Raw genomic sequence first — 17116 nt, 5'->3', positions numbered from 1 at the left:
CATGTTTGCATAAGCAATCACAAAAAGTCCACAAAAAACAAACAGACTCCAAAATCTAAATGACAAACATCTCCGCACCTCCATGATAAATTAAAAACATATATATATATATATGTATATGATTTTTAGATCAACAAGTGCCCAAAGTTGAACCGACACCACCTCTTTAGAAAACTTTTGCATAATAGACACAGGTGAATTAACCTGTTAGTTTGGTTTAGCCAGAGCCCTTTAGAAAGAGATATTTTGACAATGTAAGTCCAAAAGCTAGTCCCTCACGTGATTCATGGAGACTTTAGTTCGTTCCTGGAAGCCATTGAAAAACATTGAGTTAGAAGAAAAGAGCTGTGATTTTTCTTTATTAATAGTAAAAAAAGCATTGATTTACAATATTTACATATCACACCAATAGGTGTAGGTCAGTGGCGAGGCTACATAAGGGCCAGGGTGGCACTTTGTAGAGTTAATTTGATTGGGCGGTGAATTATATCAGGCAGGCACATTTTCCAATAACTTATTTTATTATTTACAAATCAACCACCTATGACTTGACAATTTCATTTCCTCCAGCCAATCACGGGCCCCCCTAACCCCGTGGGCCCTGGGGCTTCAGTTAGGGCTGTAACGATTAATCGTGTGACCCATTAAAAATGTCTGAATTCGATTCTGAAACGCAAGGCTGCGATTCTGTGTTTCATGCACAGCTTGTGCGTGTATTACGGCATTTGGTCAGTAGGAAGTCCTTATCAATCTAAAATCATTATGAGTCGGAGTTATTTATAATGTGCATTTAAAATAGTAACACTCGTTAAACAAAATATTCTTTATTATCATGAAAATAACTGAAACAATTTGAAGAACCATGATATTAATATTCCTATAGACATTTCCTGGAATAGCATTTGTAATGCTACTTCTTCTGTGGCACAAAGGGAGTTTCTGCACGAGAGCGCCCCCTGGCTTTGGGATGTGCCGGGATTTCACCGTAATTCGTAAAAATTCATTCATTGAGAAAACGCGAATTTGCACGATTAATCGTTACAGTCCTACAATCAGTGCATATGTACAGGGGTGCCACTAGCAATTGTGGGCTCTATGAAAGTACATGAGGTTGGGTCCAATAGAAATGATCTTTAGGGGCCCCAATGGTGCGTGGGACCTTAGAATTAAATAATTCATAATATTGTGCATATAAAACAGATTAAAAGTCAAATAACAGATTAATGGACGCTTCTTAAATTTTGAGGTTGCATGCAAAATCCATTTGGGTTAAAAAAAAACAAGGGGCCCTTCAATTTGAATGGGCATGACGAATGATACCTCTGGTAGGATTCACAGACTTAAAGCAGTCATTGCATGCAGAGGATAGGCAACAATGCTTGACTACCTTAACTTGGAAATAATGACTGTCCAAAACATTACATGGTTGAAAGTGCCTTTGTCATGTTTACATCATTTACTTAAAATAAGACTTTATGCTTTTCACAATGTTTTATTAATTTTCTGTAAACTTTTAACATTAGTTTTTTAAGTATACTACCACATAGTTGTAAAGCTGTTCATTTTCATGTTTTAAATAAGGTAAACATGTGATTAAGCATGTATCATTACTTTCCTCTACGTCAATAGAAAGGTGCTGAATTTGCTGTGTGCAAAATCGATGCATTTAAATAAATGCATCACGGAAATGACAATCAAAAATAAGATATTTCTAAAAATGTACTACTGTTGGTATTTACAGCATGTTGGTTTATTTACATTTGTATCAATGAAGAGATGAAAGTTCATGCTGCTTAAAACAGTATTTTTGTAAGTGTGAAATGTCCATAGTGCAATGTGCTAAACAACTCTAACTATAATTTATGCATATACAAAAAGCCCATATTTACAAGACATTCAGTGTAACTACAGAGAACAATACCTCAAGGCACAATTTCGCTCACATATTCGGGACCGTTTCGTTTACCTAAAATAGCCTACACATACATACCTACGTGTGGCTTTTTTGTTTTTGTAAAAAAGTCACAACTTCGACATGCATTTCAATTGAATAGTCAGTCGATTTTTCACTATAGTTCAATATGTAATACAAACACATCAACATACTCGAACTCTCTTACTAAATGACTTCTGGTGAATGAATGTTTCTGTGCTATTTCTTGTGGCCTCATCCAGCACAATGGTGTATATTAAGGCTGATATGCCCATAATGTGACCGTCTTATCGGCTGAAGAGGACAAAAAAGAGAGATCTCTGGTGTGCCATCGACACTGGATCACTTTATCAGCATGTTCTGCAGCCACAGTTACTGGCAGGGTTTTGGTGAGATCCCCTAAAGAAAAGCATATACAATGAATTTCCGCTATCAGATGACATCAGTGATCCCATTCCCATGCACCACCTACCTTGAAGATCAGAGATCATGACTTTGTTATCATATGATCCTGTGAGTAGATAATGCGCACCAGGAGAAAATCGGACAGAACGGACATCGCTGGTGTGTGGACGGTATGACTGGACCGTTCGGCCGCCTCTGATGTCATAAAGCATGCAACGACTGTCCTCCAATCCGGTGGCCATGAGCCGACCGCTGGGATCTACTGCAACCGAGGCGACTGCACTTCCTGTCACCAAAGTCATAGCACACAAACATTTATAAGAGATCCATACCTATGTATATGCATAGATATATTTGATATCTAATTGAGATAAGAGGCAGCCTTTCACCTGTATATGTAAATCTTAACATTAGTTAAAGTGGACATATCTTGAAAATCTGACTTTTTTCACGTTTAAGCGCTATAATTGGGTCCCCAGTGCTTTTATCAACTTAGAAAATGTGAAAAAGATCAACCCAGTAACTTAGGTTACTCTACAAGCATGTGAAAAAATAGGTCATTGAAATTTGGCTCCCCTTGTGATGTCAGAAGGGGATAACACCGCCCCTTAATCTGCACTTTCCATGTCATTTAGTGCAGTGATCAGCCCATTTGCATTTTAAAGGACACACCCAAAAACGCCACATTATTGCTTACACCTACAAAGTGGCAATTTTAACATGTTATCATAAATTATCTATATGATATTTTGAGCTAAAACTTCACATATGTACACTGGGGACACCAAAGATTTATTTGACATCTTAAATGAGTCTTGTTAAATGTCCCCTTTAATGCACCATTAACTAACATGAACAATTGTATTGGCATTGACTAAAATCAAGCCTATTACTTATAGTATTTCTATTTTTTTTACATAAATATTCACGTAAGTATAGTTCAATTAAAATGTAAAAGGGTTCAAATTTTAAAATAAATGTGCATATTACTAGCATACATTCTCTTATTTGAGGACCAAGTCTAAAATTTCTGGTTTTATTTCATTTTGAAAGAATATTTGGGGGATAATAATTGCAAAAATGTCAATGTGGTGTAACCAGTCTGTGTCAATTGGTGTAACTAGTTTTTTTTTATGAAAATATAAATATATATAAAAAAATGTGGAATAAAATATAATCATCTAGTTTAGTTTAATATGATTTTTTTACAGATTTTTACAGATTAGTGATAACTAATAAAATGTATTTTTGTGTGATATTTTAAAATGATTTTTTTTATGATTATGCTTACATGCCATCAAGGTGGATAAAATATTTAATATTTCTCATTCACTAATAAAATGTATTTTTGTGTGATATTTTAAAATGATTTTTTTTTATGATTACGCTTACATGCCATCAAGGTGGATAAAATATTTAATATTTCTCATTCACTAATAAAATGTATTTTTGTGTGATATTTTAAAATGATTTTTTTTATGATTACGCTTACATGCCATCAAGGTGGATAAAATATTTAATATTTCTCATTCACTAATAAAATGTATTTTTGTGTGATATTTTAAAATGATTTTTTTTTTATGATTACGCTTACATGCCATCAAGGTGGATAAAATATTTAATATTTCTCATTCACTAATAAAATGTATTTTTGTGTGATATTTTAAAATGATTTTTTTTTTATGATTACGCTTACATGCCATCAAGGTGGATAAAATATTTAATATTTCTCATTCATTGGCACAATTGTCGGTTACACCATTTGACATTTTCAGGTCCATTCAGTTTTAACTTTCATAAAAATGGTGCAAATGTAATTTTTTATTGCATAAAATCTACATTAATACACTATGTGCATTGAAATATACCTGATGCATGCTTTTAAAACTATTTTTTTTTATTTCTCATTTTGCCAAACCATTTTTGTCACTGACCCGTAAACACACTGCTAAATTTCTCACTATTTTTGTCTTGTTTTCAGTAAAAATATATAAAAAAATCTTAAATTAAGATGCTTTTTCTTGATAAGCAAAAAAACGACCCAAGAAAATAAGTCTAGTTTTTTGACTAAAAATATCAAATTTAATAGATTTTTTGCATAAAACAATGCCAATGGGATAAGCATATTTTTCCTGAATTTAGTGTTTAAGAAAAATGTTCAAGATTTTTTTGCTTACCCCATTGGCAGATTTTTTTTGCTTGTTTTATTCACAAAAAAAATCACTTAAATTTGATATTTTTGGTCTAAAAACTAGACTTATTTTCTTGGGTTGTTTTGCACATCAAGAAAAAGCATCTTAGTTTTTAGATATTTTTACTGAAAACAAGACAAAAATACTAAGAATTTTTTTTCTTGAAAATAATTTATTGTAGAACATTTTTCTCTTTCTTTTCGATATGTTAATAAAATGCCATAAATGATCAGACCTGTTCCATGCAGAGCCGTCCCCACAACCTTCACACAGCTGGGTACACGCAAGTCCCAAAACCTCACCGTCTTATCCTGAGAGCCAGAGGCGATCATCCATCCACCCCATGTGTACAGGGACAATATGTGACCTGCAGACATTGCCACAGGAAAGCATGCAAGATGAGATATGATGTTGTAGAGGAACCCAATTCATGTTAACTATTCAAACAGCGTGGCTTTAGGGACCTGTGTGTCCACTAAGAGCGTGTAGTCCTTGTCCTCTCTGGCAGTCAGTGGTGTAGATGTTGCAGTCTCCAGCACCAGCACTAATAAGTATCGCCCCTCCACTTTCAGGGCCCTCCATGAACGCCAGGTCTCTGATGGTACCGTCATGCATGCTAAACTCTAGATCGGGCCCTGGAGTCCAAAAATATTTATCATTTTCTTTATCTACAAAAAATATTGATTACTCAGTCATGAATTTATCAATATATCTAGGTTATATTTTCCCAAAATGATCTTTATGTTATGTAGGATGGTTTTTTGATGTTTTTCACATTACCTGTGGCGTTGCAGGTGTCTGCGTTGAAAGGCAGAACTTTGACGTATTTGTCATTGGAGCCGGTGGCAAGCAGCTGCCCACAGGGACTCCAGGCGACGCAGTAGATGGAGCCTTTGTGGTGCTTAATACGTTTGAAACAGATGTCGGGCTGCTTTGCTGGACTTTGTGCGCTACATAAGACAATAGAGAGTGTAAAACGCACAATTGTAGTAAAACGCATTCCCGTATCTGCTAGCTACAATAGTAGTAGCTTGCAATGGCAAAGTAAGGAGTTCGAACCCAAGGAACATGTGGATTTAGGGCTGTCACGGTTATGAAAATAAAATTGTGTCTAATAAATTGTGACCGTTATGACGATTAATTGCCTGTTTTATTGTTTTGACATTTAATTCTCATAAATGTTTTGTTTGTTCATGAAATATTTTCACATATTATTGTGATTATTTAAATTAAATCTTCTGGCAGTAAATATTAATAGACATAACACATAAGTAATTATTTAATGAATATATCTTTAAAAAACTAAATGTCTGCGTTACACTGTCATTTAAGGAGCGCCATCTTATATGGTCTCATTTATACACGTGCTGCAGCTCCCCCTTGTGTTTTTTAAAGAGATGTGCAATCATTGCGGTGATCTGAAATCATTTCGATGAGGTCAAACAATCGCGATGAGATGATTATTTAATCATTGTGACAGCCCTATGTGAATTGATTAAATATACACTGAGACGTAACACTGAACGCTGCTTTGGAAAAAATCATCTGGTGACAAATATACAGGCTAACAGATTCAGTTTAGCTATAGCTTTTTTGGGATAGAGAAAAGTCTACCTAGTTTTAAGAGATCGTGGGTAGGTGCAGACACGCAGGGTTTTCGAGTTCGAGCCCACAGCATAGAGGGTCCCAGACGGGTGGAAAGCAACGGCCCGCACAGCTTGTGTATCCTCCAGCGTCTCAACCACAACAAATGGGGATTTGGGTTTCTCATCCTGAAACACACTGTGATCATATATTAGCATTAGAAAAGGTCACATAGACTTCAATTAATTATGTTTTGGTTTCATATATCATCTTGCATAAAAAAATCTTTGATAATTCCTAATTATTATGAAATTTCACAGACAGGGTCACATAGTAAAAATAATCTGTGCTCCCAGTTGTAAATGATTTTATGAACAATATGCTCCCTGGATCATTGAATCTGAACATATAGGGGCGCTTTCCCGGACAGGACTTAATTTAAAAAAATTAAAAACACCTTGTCTTGACATATCTTAACATGTATAAGTGCCAATGTTTTGTCTCAGGATACACCTCAATAGTTTTTGTAGGGTATGTTTGTAAAAAAGACTTCTTATAAAATATCCTAATATAACTAAGGCCTAGTTCTGGTTTAACTCATTCCCCACCAGCCTTTTTTTGAAAAGTTTTTTTTACAAAAGTTTCACAAAATGCCTTCCAGAAAAAAACTTAAACATATAAATATATTACATTAAAATAAATTTTTGAAACAAATAAACACAACAGGAAAAAAGTTTCATCCTATCTTTATATTTTTCTCTGTTCATAAACTCTTAAATATGGGTATTTTTCTTCAAAAATACAAAATCTTTAGCAAAAAGCTGAAATAATTGCCTTTGTGTGAAGGAATTTTGTGAGAGATCAGATTCAGAATGATTATCAAAACATACACTGAGTCTTTTATAAATTGGGTGGCCATCTAGTGGATAATCACGGTATTACAGATTACCATAAAATCATCAGGAACACGTTTTTTTATCATGCAAATGTTTTCTCTTAACTCTTTCGCCGCCAGCATTTTTCATGATTTTCACAAAAGTGTAATGCCTTCCAGAAAATGCTCCTTTTTAAATATATAAACATACAAATAAAAGAACAGACGCTCTGCTTTCAAACAAAAAAATCTGTTTCATCCTACCTTCATGTGTTCTGTTTTTAGCACCTCTTAAATATGTGTAGGTTTCATCAAAAACACCAAATTTTGAGATAATTCCATTTTTGTGAAGGACTTTTGATAGAGATCAGATGCAGAGCGATCTTTAAAACATACACAGACATACAGCTGTTTGCCCTAGGGCAATACTTCCGGTTTTTATAAGTTGCACCTGGTGGATAATAGCGGTATTGCAGATTGACGAGATAACTCGTCAATGGTGGGGAATGAGTTAAACTAAACCCTGTCCGGGAAAGCGTCTTATCAAGATCTAACAAACAAAACTCCAGTAGAAAGGAGCTTTAAAAAATATCTCTCACCTCTGGTTGACCAGGACAGGGGACTCATCCAGCGACGGCACCCCTCGACCTCCTCCCTTTTGAGGGGTGCTGCTGATCGCCGAAGCCTTAATCCCACCTGATCCAGTTTCAGGGGTCTGTTTACCAGCCGCCGTCACACCGTTACACTGCTGAGCCAAAGCCTGAACGTCTTCTCCCAGATCTTCCATGCCCACATTCAGTTCCTCCAGTTTTTGAATGGACCTACACAAATGACCATCAAAACTTAAATACTAAATTTACTAAATGGATAAATTCTCTTATTTAAAGGAACAGTATGTAGGATTGTGTCCAAAACTGGTACTGCAATCACACAACTGGTGGCCAATACACAAAATGACAACATAAACATCAGTTGAGGGCTGCAACTCCACTTTTTAAATGACAATATCCTGGCCAGACCACTGTTGTCAGTGATATAAGTATTTGAAATGAAAATGATTTCTTAACGTCTAGTGACATATCAGGGCCATTTTCTGATTCATTGATATACATTTCTTGCATACTGTTCCTTTAAGTTAATAACGTCAAAGAAAGTGTCAAAATAAATTGCTTTGATTTCACTTATTGTACATAATTCATACATAAAACCATGATTTCACAGAGAGATTCACAAATGTCTGGATGTTACAGCATAAGTACTGATATACATTAGCAACCAGCAACATTGCGGTTCACACATTTAAATAAGATGTATCAGAGGGACAAGGGTCTGACCTGTTCAGGAACGTCTGGGTAAGGTTGTGTCGGGCCGTGTCTGTGGGTTGATCCGGAGGGTGAACTCCACCCTCCAGCAGCATCTGATGGTACAGCTGCCTCTGCTGCTGCTTCTGTTCAAGATGCTGTTGAACTCGTAACCGCTGACGCTGAAACTCCTGAAGTTGCTCCTATGCAAATGACACCAGCGATGGCAGATTAATACATTACAGTATCTAATCTTACAGTTGTTGGTTTAAACCACAGAATAGGCAACTCGTGTGAGCAAGTACTAGGGTTCTTGCAGGTTTCAGCAAGTTAAATTTAAGACCTTTTAAACCCATAATGAGTAAAATTCAACACGACACATTACTAGAAGCATTCGAATTATCTCAGAAATTCTCAAAACGTTCTATTTTTATTGAATCAGTTATAGAAAAATATAAAATAAACACAGTATTAAAACAGATAACCAAAATACATGGAAATACAATATGCGTAACACTATTAGACCGCGAGTGTTGGCACTGACAAATGCTTCCCATAGCCCTTTAGAAAGAGACTTCTGACAATGGAAGCCCAAAAAGCTCGGCCGTTGACTAGTTCTAAGAGCTGTCTAAACGGAAAACAACTTGCACTGACCTATCTTAAAATACATCAAAATGCACACAAGTAATGTTTTAAGTCCTCTCTTAAACGAATCCCTGTCCGGTAAACCACCCCATAATGTTTAATTCATAATTATTATTCTTAGCCTGTTTGATGTTTATAATGTACAACTGACTGTGTTCTGATCTCGTGCCTGTTTGATTAATAAATATACAAAGAACAAAAGATCACTTTCAATTATTCTTAATCCTTAAAAGCATTAATATATGCATTTTATTGATGCAAGTTATTAATAAATTAATTTATCACATTTAACTGAATAAACCAGCAGAATCACAGAGCCAAAAACACCCACCCAAACGTTTTATGCATAAATATGCACTATTATACCGCCATCGCGTTTAATAGCCTTTATAATAACGGATGAAACTGCATTAAGAAAACTAAATTTACCATTTAAAGGCTGTTCGGGGTTTGTTATGTAAGGGATAATGTAGAGGCAGCCGGTAGTTATCGGGAAATAAGCCCCGACAGTGTGATCAGGACCCGACGCGAAGCGGAGGGTCTTGTATCACACTGAAGGGGCTTATTTCCCGATAACTACCGGCTGACTCTACATTATCCCGCTTATTACACGGCTACTTGTCACATAAGAAAAAAAACTGGACATGAATATGAATTTGAAACATTTTATTGGCATATTTGTTTTAAATTAACATTTTTATCCTTCCGCGAAACTTTGCACAGATGCATAAAATGATCGTAATACCTTATTAAGATCCTCTGCTTCATACTTGTCCGTCTCCATTTTTTCTCTTTAACCAGTCTTTGAGAAGTTTTAATGCCCATTCTATATTTTTTTGTGTGTTGGCTTCGTAGCTGTCATGCTCTATTTTGCCAAGTTCAGTCTCAGTAAGCTGTCTGTGTCTTGTCGTGGTTGTCCAGTGTTTGTCACAAGATGGCGCCAAACAAACAGTAATCTTTATTGGCGCGGAGCGATCTTACTCGTAAAAGTAGTACCGGCTATGCGTTATTATTTTGGAGCGGTTATTATTTGAAAAGAACAAACCTGCAAATGTCTCAACTGACCAATCAGAATCAAGCATTCCAGAGAGCCGTGTAATAAGTGTTGCTAACGTTATCCACCAACTGTTTCTCAATCCGAAGGCTGTACCCTCCAAATTGTCGCATTTCTAGGCTGCATACGTAAAAAAACCTGGCTTTTTCAGAATATTAACATTGAAATTAACTTTCAAATATTAATTATTATTCTTAGTTAATCGTAAATTGTTCTAATATGCTTATGACTTGCGAATGTAATGCTCAGTCAATTCACTTAAATAAACCAGGCTTGATGAAGTATGCAGCAGCCTGCCCATGCAAACTCCGGAGGCTAAAGGGCTCTGACTTTACCGCTAGTCATTTAACCGTAACTCCTGAATCAGGAGTCAAAAAAGTATGTAACTACAGAAGAATCAAGTTTTAAATAGGAAAGATATCAAAACTCTTTGGTTATTTTTAGCGCGATGCTAATGGTCTAATCAGATTCAATGAATTATGCTAAGCTATGCTAAAAGTGCTAGCGCCAGACCCGGAGATCGGCTGAATTAATTCCAAAACGGTAAAAATCAAATGTTTAACTCTAGGGGAGCTGAAAATTTTGCCTATTTTCAAAAGTGGACTGTTTATATTTTTAACATATTCTGTATGCAAATCTTGTACATACTGTCCAATCTATATCCATTTATGTATTCCTAATGTATGTGTGTAACACGCAGAAGAGTGCTTAAAATTTTGTTTTACAGCTATGCAGAATAAAAAACTATTATATTTTATTCTTTTGACAATTTTTTGTCATTATTGATACACTTTTAAGTAAAAAAAAAGGTGTTTTGTTGATAAAAGACTATTTTGTATATAGATCTACGTAAACCCTGTAAACAATATAACAAACAGAACTTACTGTACCTCAGACTTTTCACCTGATCCCACGGGGCCACCATCATTCCCAGGTGTCAGTGGAGGACCCTGTGAGTTTGTTCCTTCTGAGCCATTTATCTTCTCAGACTGAGCTTGTGTTCTGAAAGAACAACAAAACATTAGTCAACTCTGATATCAAATTAATTACTGTGAAAAACCTTATAACTTAAAAGGACACTTCACTTTTTTCCAGCTCCACTAGAGTTAAATATTAGATTTTTACCGTTTTGGAATCCATTCAGCTGATCTCCGGGTCTGGCGCTAGCACTTTTAGCATAGCTTAGCATAATCCATTGAATCTGATTAGACCATTAGCATCGCGCTAAAAAATGACCAAAGAGTTTTGATATTTTTTCCTATTTAAAACTTGACTCTTCTGTAGTTACATCGTGTACTACCGACATAAAATTAAAAGTTAAAACCTCCCAAAAAAGAAAATAACCAGATTATGCATTGATTATGTGTCATTTATTGCATAACTGGGACAACTATAAATAAACCATTCATTGGTTGACTTTCTCTATGGTTTTTTGGATGGTTCGACATGGCAACTTCTATCTCAACCAATGGTTTCACTTTAAGGTGGGAGTAACTGTTTGGCCAAACAATGGAAAAATGGGGAGCAGGTCAATAGGCAACCAACTAGCAACTACCCAGAACAACAACATATTGGTGATCGGGAGGCAAAAATACAACGTCTAAAAAAATTACAACCTCAAGCAGCATAAACACAAGAAGTCATTACCTGTCAGGGGAATCACCAAAGACGCTGGTTTCCAACGCACCCTTGCTTGATGGATACCCAAAATTAGCAAAAGACTGCGACATTGCTGCTCCCTTTCCATCCCCATCCATGCTTTTCTTTTCCCTCCCAGCCAAACCGTGCGATAGTCCATCCAGGACGGGATTGAGAGATCGGGACATGTAAGTATCCGCAGATTGGGGTCTGCGCAGGGGAGAGGCTGGGCAGGGCGATAGTTTGGTGAGGAGAGGTGTGAGAAGGTCCGCGTGACCCGTCCGGGCTGGTTTGACGAGGCGGTCCACGTGGATGTTCAAGGTCTTCTGCTCGAAAGAGCAGGCGAAGGCGGACGACGAAAGGTTTTGAAGCCACGAAAGCAAACTTAGGTCTAGTTCCTCGCAACCGTTACCACAAAGCACATCTACAGCTAGGAGAACTTCCTCTCCGCGGATCTCTTCTCCAGTCGCCTTGCTTTGGCAATACTCGACGCAGCATTCGTACAGTATTCCTTTAATGAGGAGCTGGAAAAGACGATCTCCGCTGGCTTTGAAACCAGCCTCGCTCAGTTTGCGGTCCGCCGGGATGAACTCGGCCACCATTAAGCAGGCTTCCTCGAAGCAATGGACGCGGGCGGTGCTGGGGTTCCAGTCTTTGAATTCGGCATGGTTGGTGAGGCGAGGGAGGGTGAGGAGAAGGCAAAGTTTACTGTAGTCTTCTTTGGTTGGGCAGAACTCTTCCAAGGCATGGAGAGACTTTACTGCATCCTGCATGGTAAGCTCCAGCTGAGGGAACAATAGAGCAAAGAATTATGGGATTGTTTCTTCAGTAATTTCAAGTTTTAGTAGCATAAATGCCAAAAGTACAACAATCCAGAAACAAGACTCAAGCAATGTTCACATGGAAACATGTATGCCATGAACAGTGTGATGCATTTGGGCGATTCTCGCGAAATTAGACTTATGAGGTGTCATGAAACATTTTGATAAAAAAGTAAATGCTATCAAAATAAGAAGCATACAGTTACAAACATCTCTTCATGTACTATTTTGCACATGATTTCAAATGACATCATACAAACCAATTTTGTTGTTTTTTCCACAGTTAAGAGAAAAATTTTCATTACCGCAACGTGTCCATGACTGGATTTGGGTTCTTTGACATGGAAATATTTATAATTAAAAAAATCAAAACAATAAAAAGCTTCAGTGATGTTATACTATAAACATTTACAGTAAAGACACATGTGGTATTTGGTGATCATTGGTAAATGTAGAGACAAAAATAAGGAATATAAATGTCTCCAAGACCAGTTTCTCATCCTCCGCAACAATTTTCAATCATTGTTTAAGCCCTCAAGGAACTAAAATTTTCAACAAAAAATAGTTGTAAGGGACATAATTGACTGTGACACTCAATATGGCTACCAGGTAAGCAGTTCTTATTTTTTCTCTCCAGATAAAAGTAAAAAAAAATTGTCAACTTTTTAGTTGTCATTACCGAAACATGAGTTTGTAAATGCATATATTTAATGTAATATCATGTTGCGGTAATGATAATTTTTGACAATGATAATCTAAAAAATGTAAATATATTCTATAAGAAATATTTAAATCTGGATTTCGTGAGAATCACCCATTTTCGTGTGCATACAAAAAACACTCACGTTCTCAGGATCATCTGCTGCTGATATGGCATTGTTTACACAAAGAGCTTCCAGAAACTTCTGTTTTAAGATGATATATCGAAATCTGAGAAAAATAGCAAAGAAAGACCATGAAACAACAAATTTGTGCCTTTAAATGATATGTTTATGATCCAGTTACAAAAGCAAAACTGACATCATTCACCTCTTTCGGTCAAATTTATCCAGGCACTCTAAAGGTTGTATGAACTGCAGAACTTCCTCCCATTGGCCATCTAATACAAGTTGCCTTGGAAAGCAAAGAAAATGATCAAAAACGAGTAAACTACTTCAAATCATAAAAAATAATAGCTCAATAGTGCATATTTACGAAGGCTTAGATGCATCCTTTAATTTTAATTTTACTTTTTTAGGGCTTATCTTAGTCCCAGACTAAAATTCATGTTTGAGCTGCCTTAAAGGTGCAGTGTGTAATTTTGAAAAGGATCTCTTGACAGAAATGCTAAATAATATACAAACCTATATTATCAGGGGTGTATAAAGACCTTTTTATAGTGAACCATTTTGTTTTTATTACCTTAGAATGAGACATTTTATCTACATACACAGAGGGTCCCCTTACGTGAAAGTCGCCATTTTGTGCTGCCATGTTTCTACAGAAGCCCTAAACAGACAAACTTTTTTTACAAAGTTGTCTCCATAAATTACATGTTTTTCCGGTGGCGGCTACCATAGCTTCTCTATGCATTTCAAAAGCGAGGGGTGAGCCGTGGACTGAGCCGTTGGTTGCAATTCGCAACCTCACCACTAGATGCCGCTAAAGTTTACACACTGCACCTTTAAAGGGATAGTTCACCCAAAAATAAAAATTCTGTCATCATTTACACACTCTTATGTTTTGATGACTACAAAGAAAGATATTTTGAAGAATATTTGTAACCAAACCAATCATAAGCCCCATTCACTTCCATACTATGGAAAAAAGAATATTATGGAAGTAAATGGGGCTCATGATTGGTTTCGATTACAAACATCCCTTAAAATATTTTCCTTTGTGGTCATCATAACAGAGAAATTTATACAGGTTTGTAACAAAATAAGAGTGGGTAAATTATAATTTACATGCATTGTTTTTGTAAGGTTTGTTTGTAAAAACTACTTAAACAAAGCCACTTTACCCACCTTAGAAACAGCATATCATCTGAATAAAGCCCATTGATGATCCCACTCTCCTTTTCTAAAGCCAGCATGCTTATGTGAAGCTTCCTGGAGTTGAGAAAGTCCAAGATGAGCTTTATGATCTCCGCTTCTTTGATGTTTATGATCTCCTCTGCAGTCATGATGTTGGTTGGTTGTCTGAAGGCAAAGAGAGGAAAGGTGAACCGTCAGCAAGTGTGTGTGTTACAAATCTGCCTACATGACACAATACGGTTTGAGTGCACTTGGCATGCTAGTTAGAAAGTATAAAGACTTTTTAATTGTATATTAAGCTTACTTGTACACATAAATTGTATATTAATATAATGCATATTGATCATATATTGTGAACCACCATCAATGACTGCCACCATCGCAATTAATTTCTAAACGCACTATTATGACAATAAAACCCTTTAAAGTCTTAATTAATTATGCATGCTCGTAGTTGCATGCAAGCTGCGCCAACAACTTGTACCTTGCAGTCCTGTCAGCAAGAGAGCATCACATGTGCATAGTGCAACACACGCACAGCATTGATGAGTATTAAGCTATATATTCCAACACGATCGTTTTATTTATAAATGCATTTACAGCATGCAAGCACAAACTGTCATTTTGGATGATCCACGTTTATAAACATTCCGCATGTCCGACGCAAACATGTTAGGTTGCATGTGTCCATGCGTGCAGCGTTTCCAAAACCTTACCTCAAATCAAATCAATATGTGGCCAAATGCGTCTTATTTATTCCTTGGAAATGCGGATTAATGTTCAGCAGAGCGTCCTGTCAACGTGCGTTGCGTTTATCCCGACAATGACCTGGATGTCCCCACCCACTTTCCGCCTGTCTCACCCAGCATCACCATCAGCAACAGCAGAGGGCGGAGAGGCGCTCTGGTCCGGTCACACCCACTATAAGCGCATCTTTGCATTGTATTGACGGTTTTGAATTCATGCAGCGCTGCGCAGACGTTATGACATCACAGCACCGCGAGAACTGACTGAGCGGATAGCTTTCGATTCGCTCTCGCGGTGCTTCGATGTCATGCTTGCGCAGCGCCACATTTATATATTTTTAACGGGACAAAACAGTTTGATGGTCTGCTCTGTGTACCTGGATTGCCATTTTACAACTTGTGTGAAATACACCACGACTGATGTGTTCATGTGGTTCAAAACACTGAAATAGTGACGGACTTCGAATTATGTTGTGTTATTTAAAAAGCTTTAGGAAGCACTGACCCTTTTAATTTTGTATTATTTGTTGGCAATTCAGAAAAATAAATTATAACATGATGAAAAGTAATACACTTGAATTATGCGTAAAGACAGATTTTTATGGTGTTAAGTAGGTGTTACTCGAAATGTTTATTTTATCAGAGATAGTGCGTGAAAACTTTAACCTCCATAAGTAATAATAGATGTGAAACGACCACCACCTAGCGGTTGTATCTGGCCAGGGCAGATTTAGGGTTGTGACGTAACGACAGATCGCGCATGAACACGTGCTTACATTTTAATGGGCATCTAAAAAAATAATGGCCATAGCCCACATCCATAATTAATTAAAGCTTTACAATGATAGTACAAAATGATAGTAATTACATTAGTACTATCTAAATTTCATAAATTTCGATAAAAAGTGCAAAGTAGATTTTCCTGCATTTAAGCAAATTAAAGGAACAAAAATGTTAGGAAAAAATAAAAGAAATGGCGTAAACTTTTAACATTAAAATAAGCACAATTATATATATATTATATATAATTATATTATATTATATTTTACATTATTATAGTTGCAATATTGTTTATTATATTATATTTTATATTATTATATTTGCAATATTGTTTATAATATTTTGTTAAATTGTTGTATTTTATAATATTTTATATTATTATATTTGCTATTTTGTTCATTATATTTTGTTAAATTGTTATATTTTATCATATGTTTATATTATTAAATCTGTTATATTGTTTATTATATTTCGTGTATTTAATTAAATTTTATATTATTATATTTGCAATATTGTTTATTATATTTTGTTAAATTGTTGTATTTTATTATATTTTATATTATTATATTTGCTATATTGTTTATTGTCACACTAATGCTTCACATAAGTGTGAACCAGGAGCAAATATATTTGTAATATAGTTATATTTTATAATAGTTTTATAACTGCTATATTGTTTATTTTATTTAATTGTTATATTTTGTAAAATTGTTTATTACATATGGGATGTACAATTTTTGTGCTAGTAAAAATATGTTTGTACAATTTTTGTGTAAGTAGTAATCTATTTTTATGCTAAAACAAGTTTGAGCATGAAAGAAAAATGTGTTAGCATTTCAAGAACAAAGGGCATCATTATAAGTTTTTTTTAAGTAAATATAAAAATAAATGTTTTTTATAATCCTTTTCTGACAGTGTGTTATTTTCTCAAAACTTTAAAGGAAAACACCACCATTTTTCAATATTGTACTATGTTCTTACCTCAACTTAGATGAAATAATACATACCTATTTTTATCAATGCGTGCACTTTTAATCTTTGTACAGCGCTTCGTGAATGTGTTAGCATTTAGCCTAGCCCCATTCATTCCTATGGCTCCAAACAAAAGTTTTATTTTGTGCCACCATA

General features: G+C 35.6%; 1 protein-coding gene across 3 annotated transcripts; it reads right to left on the bottom strand.

The window, feature by feature from the left end:
- Positions 1-442: 442 nt before the first annotated feature.
- wdr47b (WD repeat domain 47b) lies at positions 443-15308 on the bottom strand. 3 transcript variants are annotated; one of them, XM_065259549.1, is made up of 14 exons: positions 15186-15308; positions 14454-14629; positions 13477-13560; positions 13293-13377; positions 11636-12411; positions 10879-10990; positions 8323-8492; positions 7588-7809; positions 6145-6312; positions 5311-5480; positions 4995-5165; positions 4766-4897; positions 2406-2624; positions 443-2332 (listed from the first exon to the last, which is right to left on the bottom strand). In XM_065259549.1, the coding sequence occupies exons 2-14, from the start codon at positions 14609-14611 to the stop codon at positions 2190-2192; spliced, it is 2610 nt and encodes an 869-aa protein (XP_065115621.1). In that variant the 5' UTR covers positions 14612-14629; positions 15186-15308; the 3' UTR covers positions 443-2189. The 3 variants fall into 3 exon arrangements, with proteins under 3 accessions (XP_065115621.1, XP_065115622.1, XP_065115623.1); XM_065259550.1 differs by having other exon boundaries at positions 14454-14627; positions 15179-15301; XM_065259551.1 differs by lacking the exons at positions 14454-14629; positions 15186-15308 and having other exon boundaries at positions 13468-13560.
- Positions 15309-17116: the final 1808 nt, after the last annotated feature.

The sequence above is a fragment of the Paramisgurnus dabryanus genome, chromosome 24, assembly GCF_030506205.2.
Source record: "Paramisgurnus dabryanus chromosome 24, PD_genome_1.1, whole genome shotgun sequence".
Taxonomy (NCBI): Eukaryota; Metazoa; Chordata; class Actinopteri; order Cypriniformes; family Cobitidae; genus Paramisgurnus; species Paramisgurnus dabryanus.
Note: the sequence above shows the minus strand (reverse complement) of the source record. Positions and strands in the feature narration are given on the sequence as shown.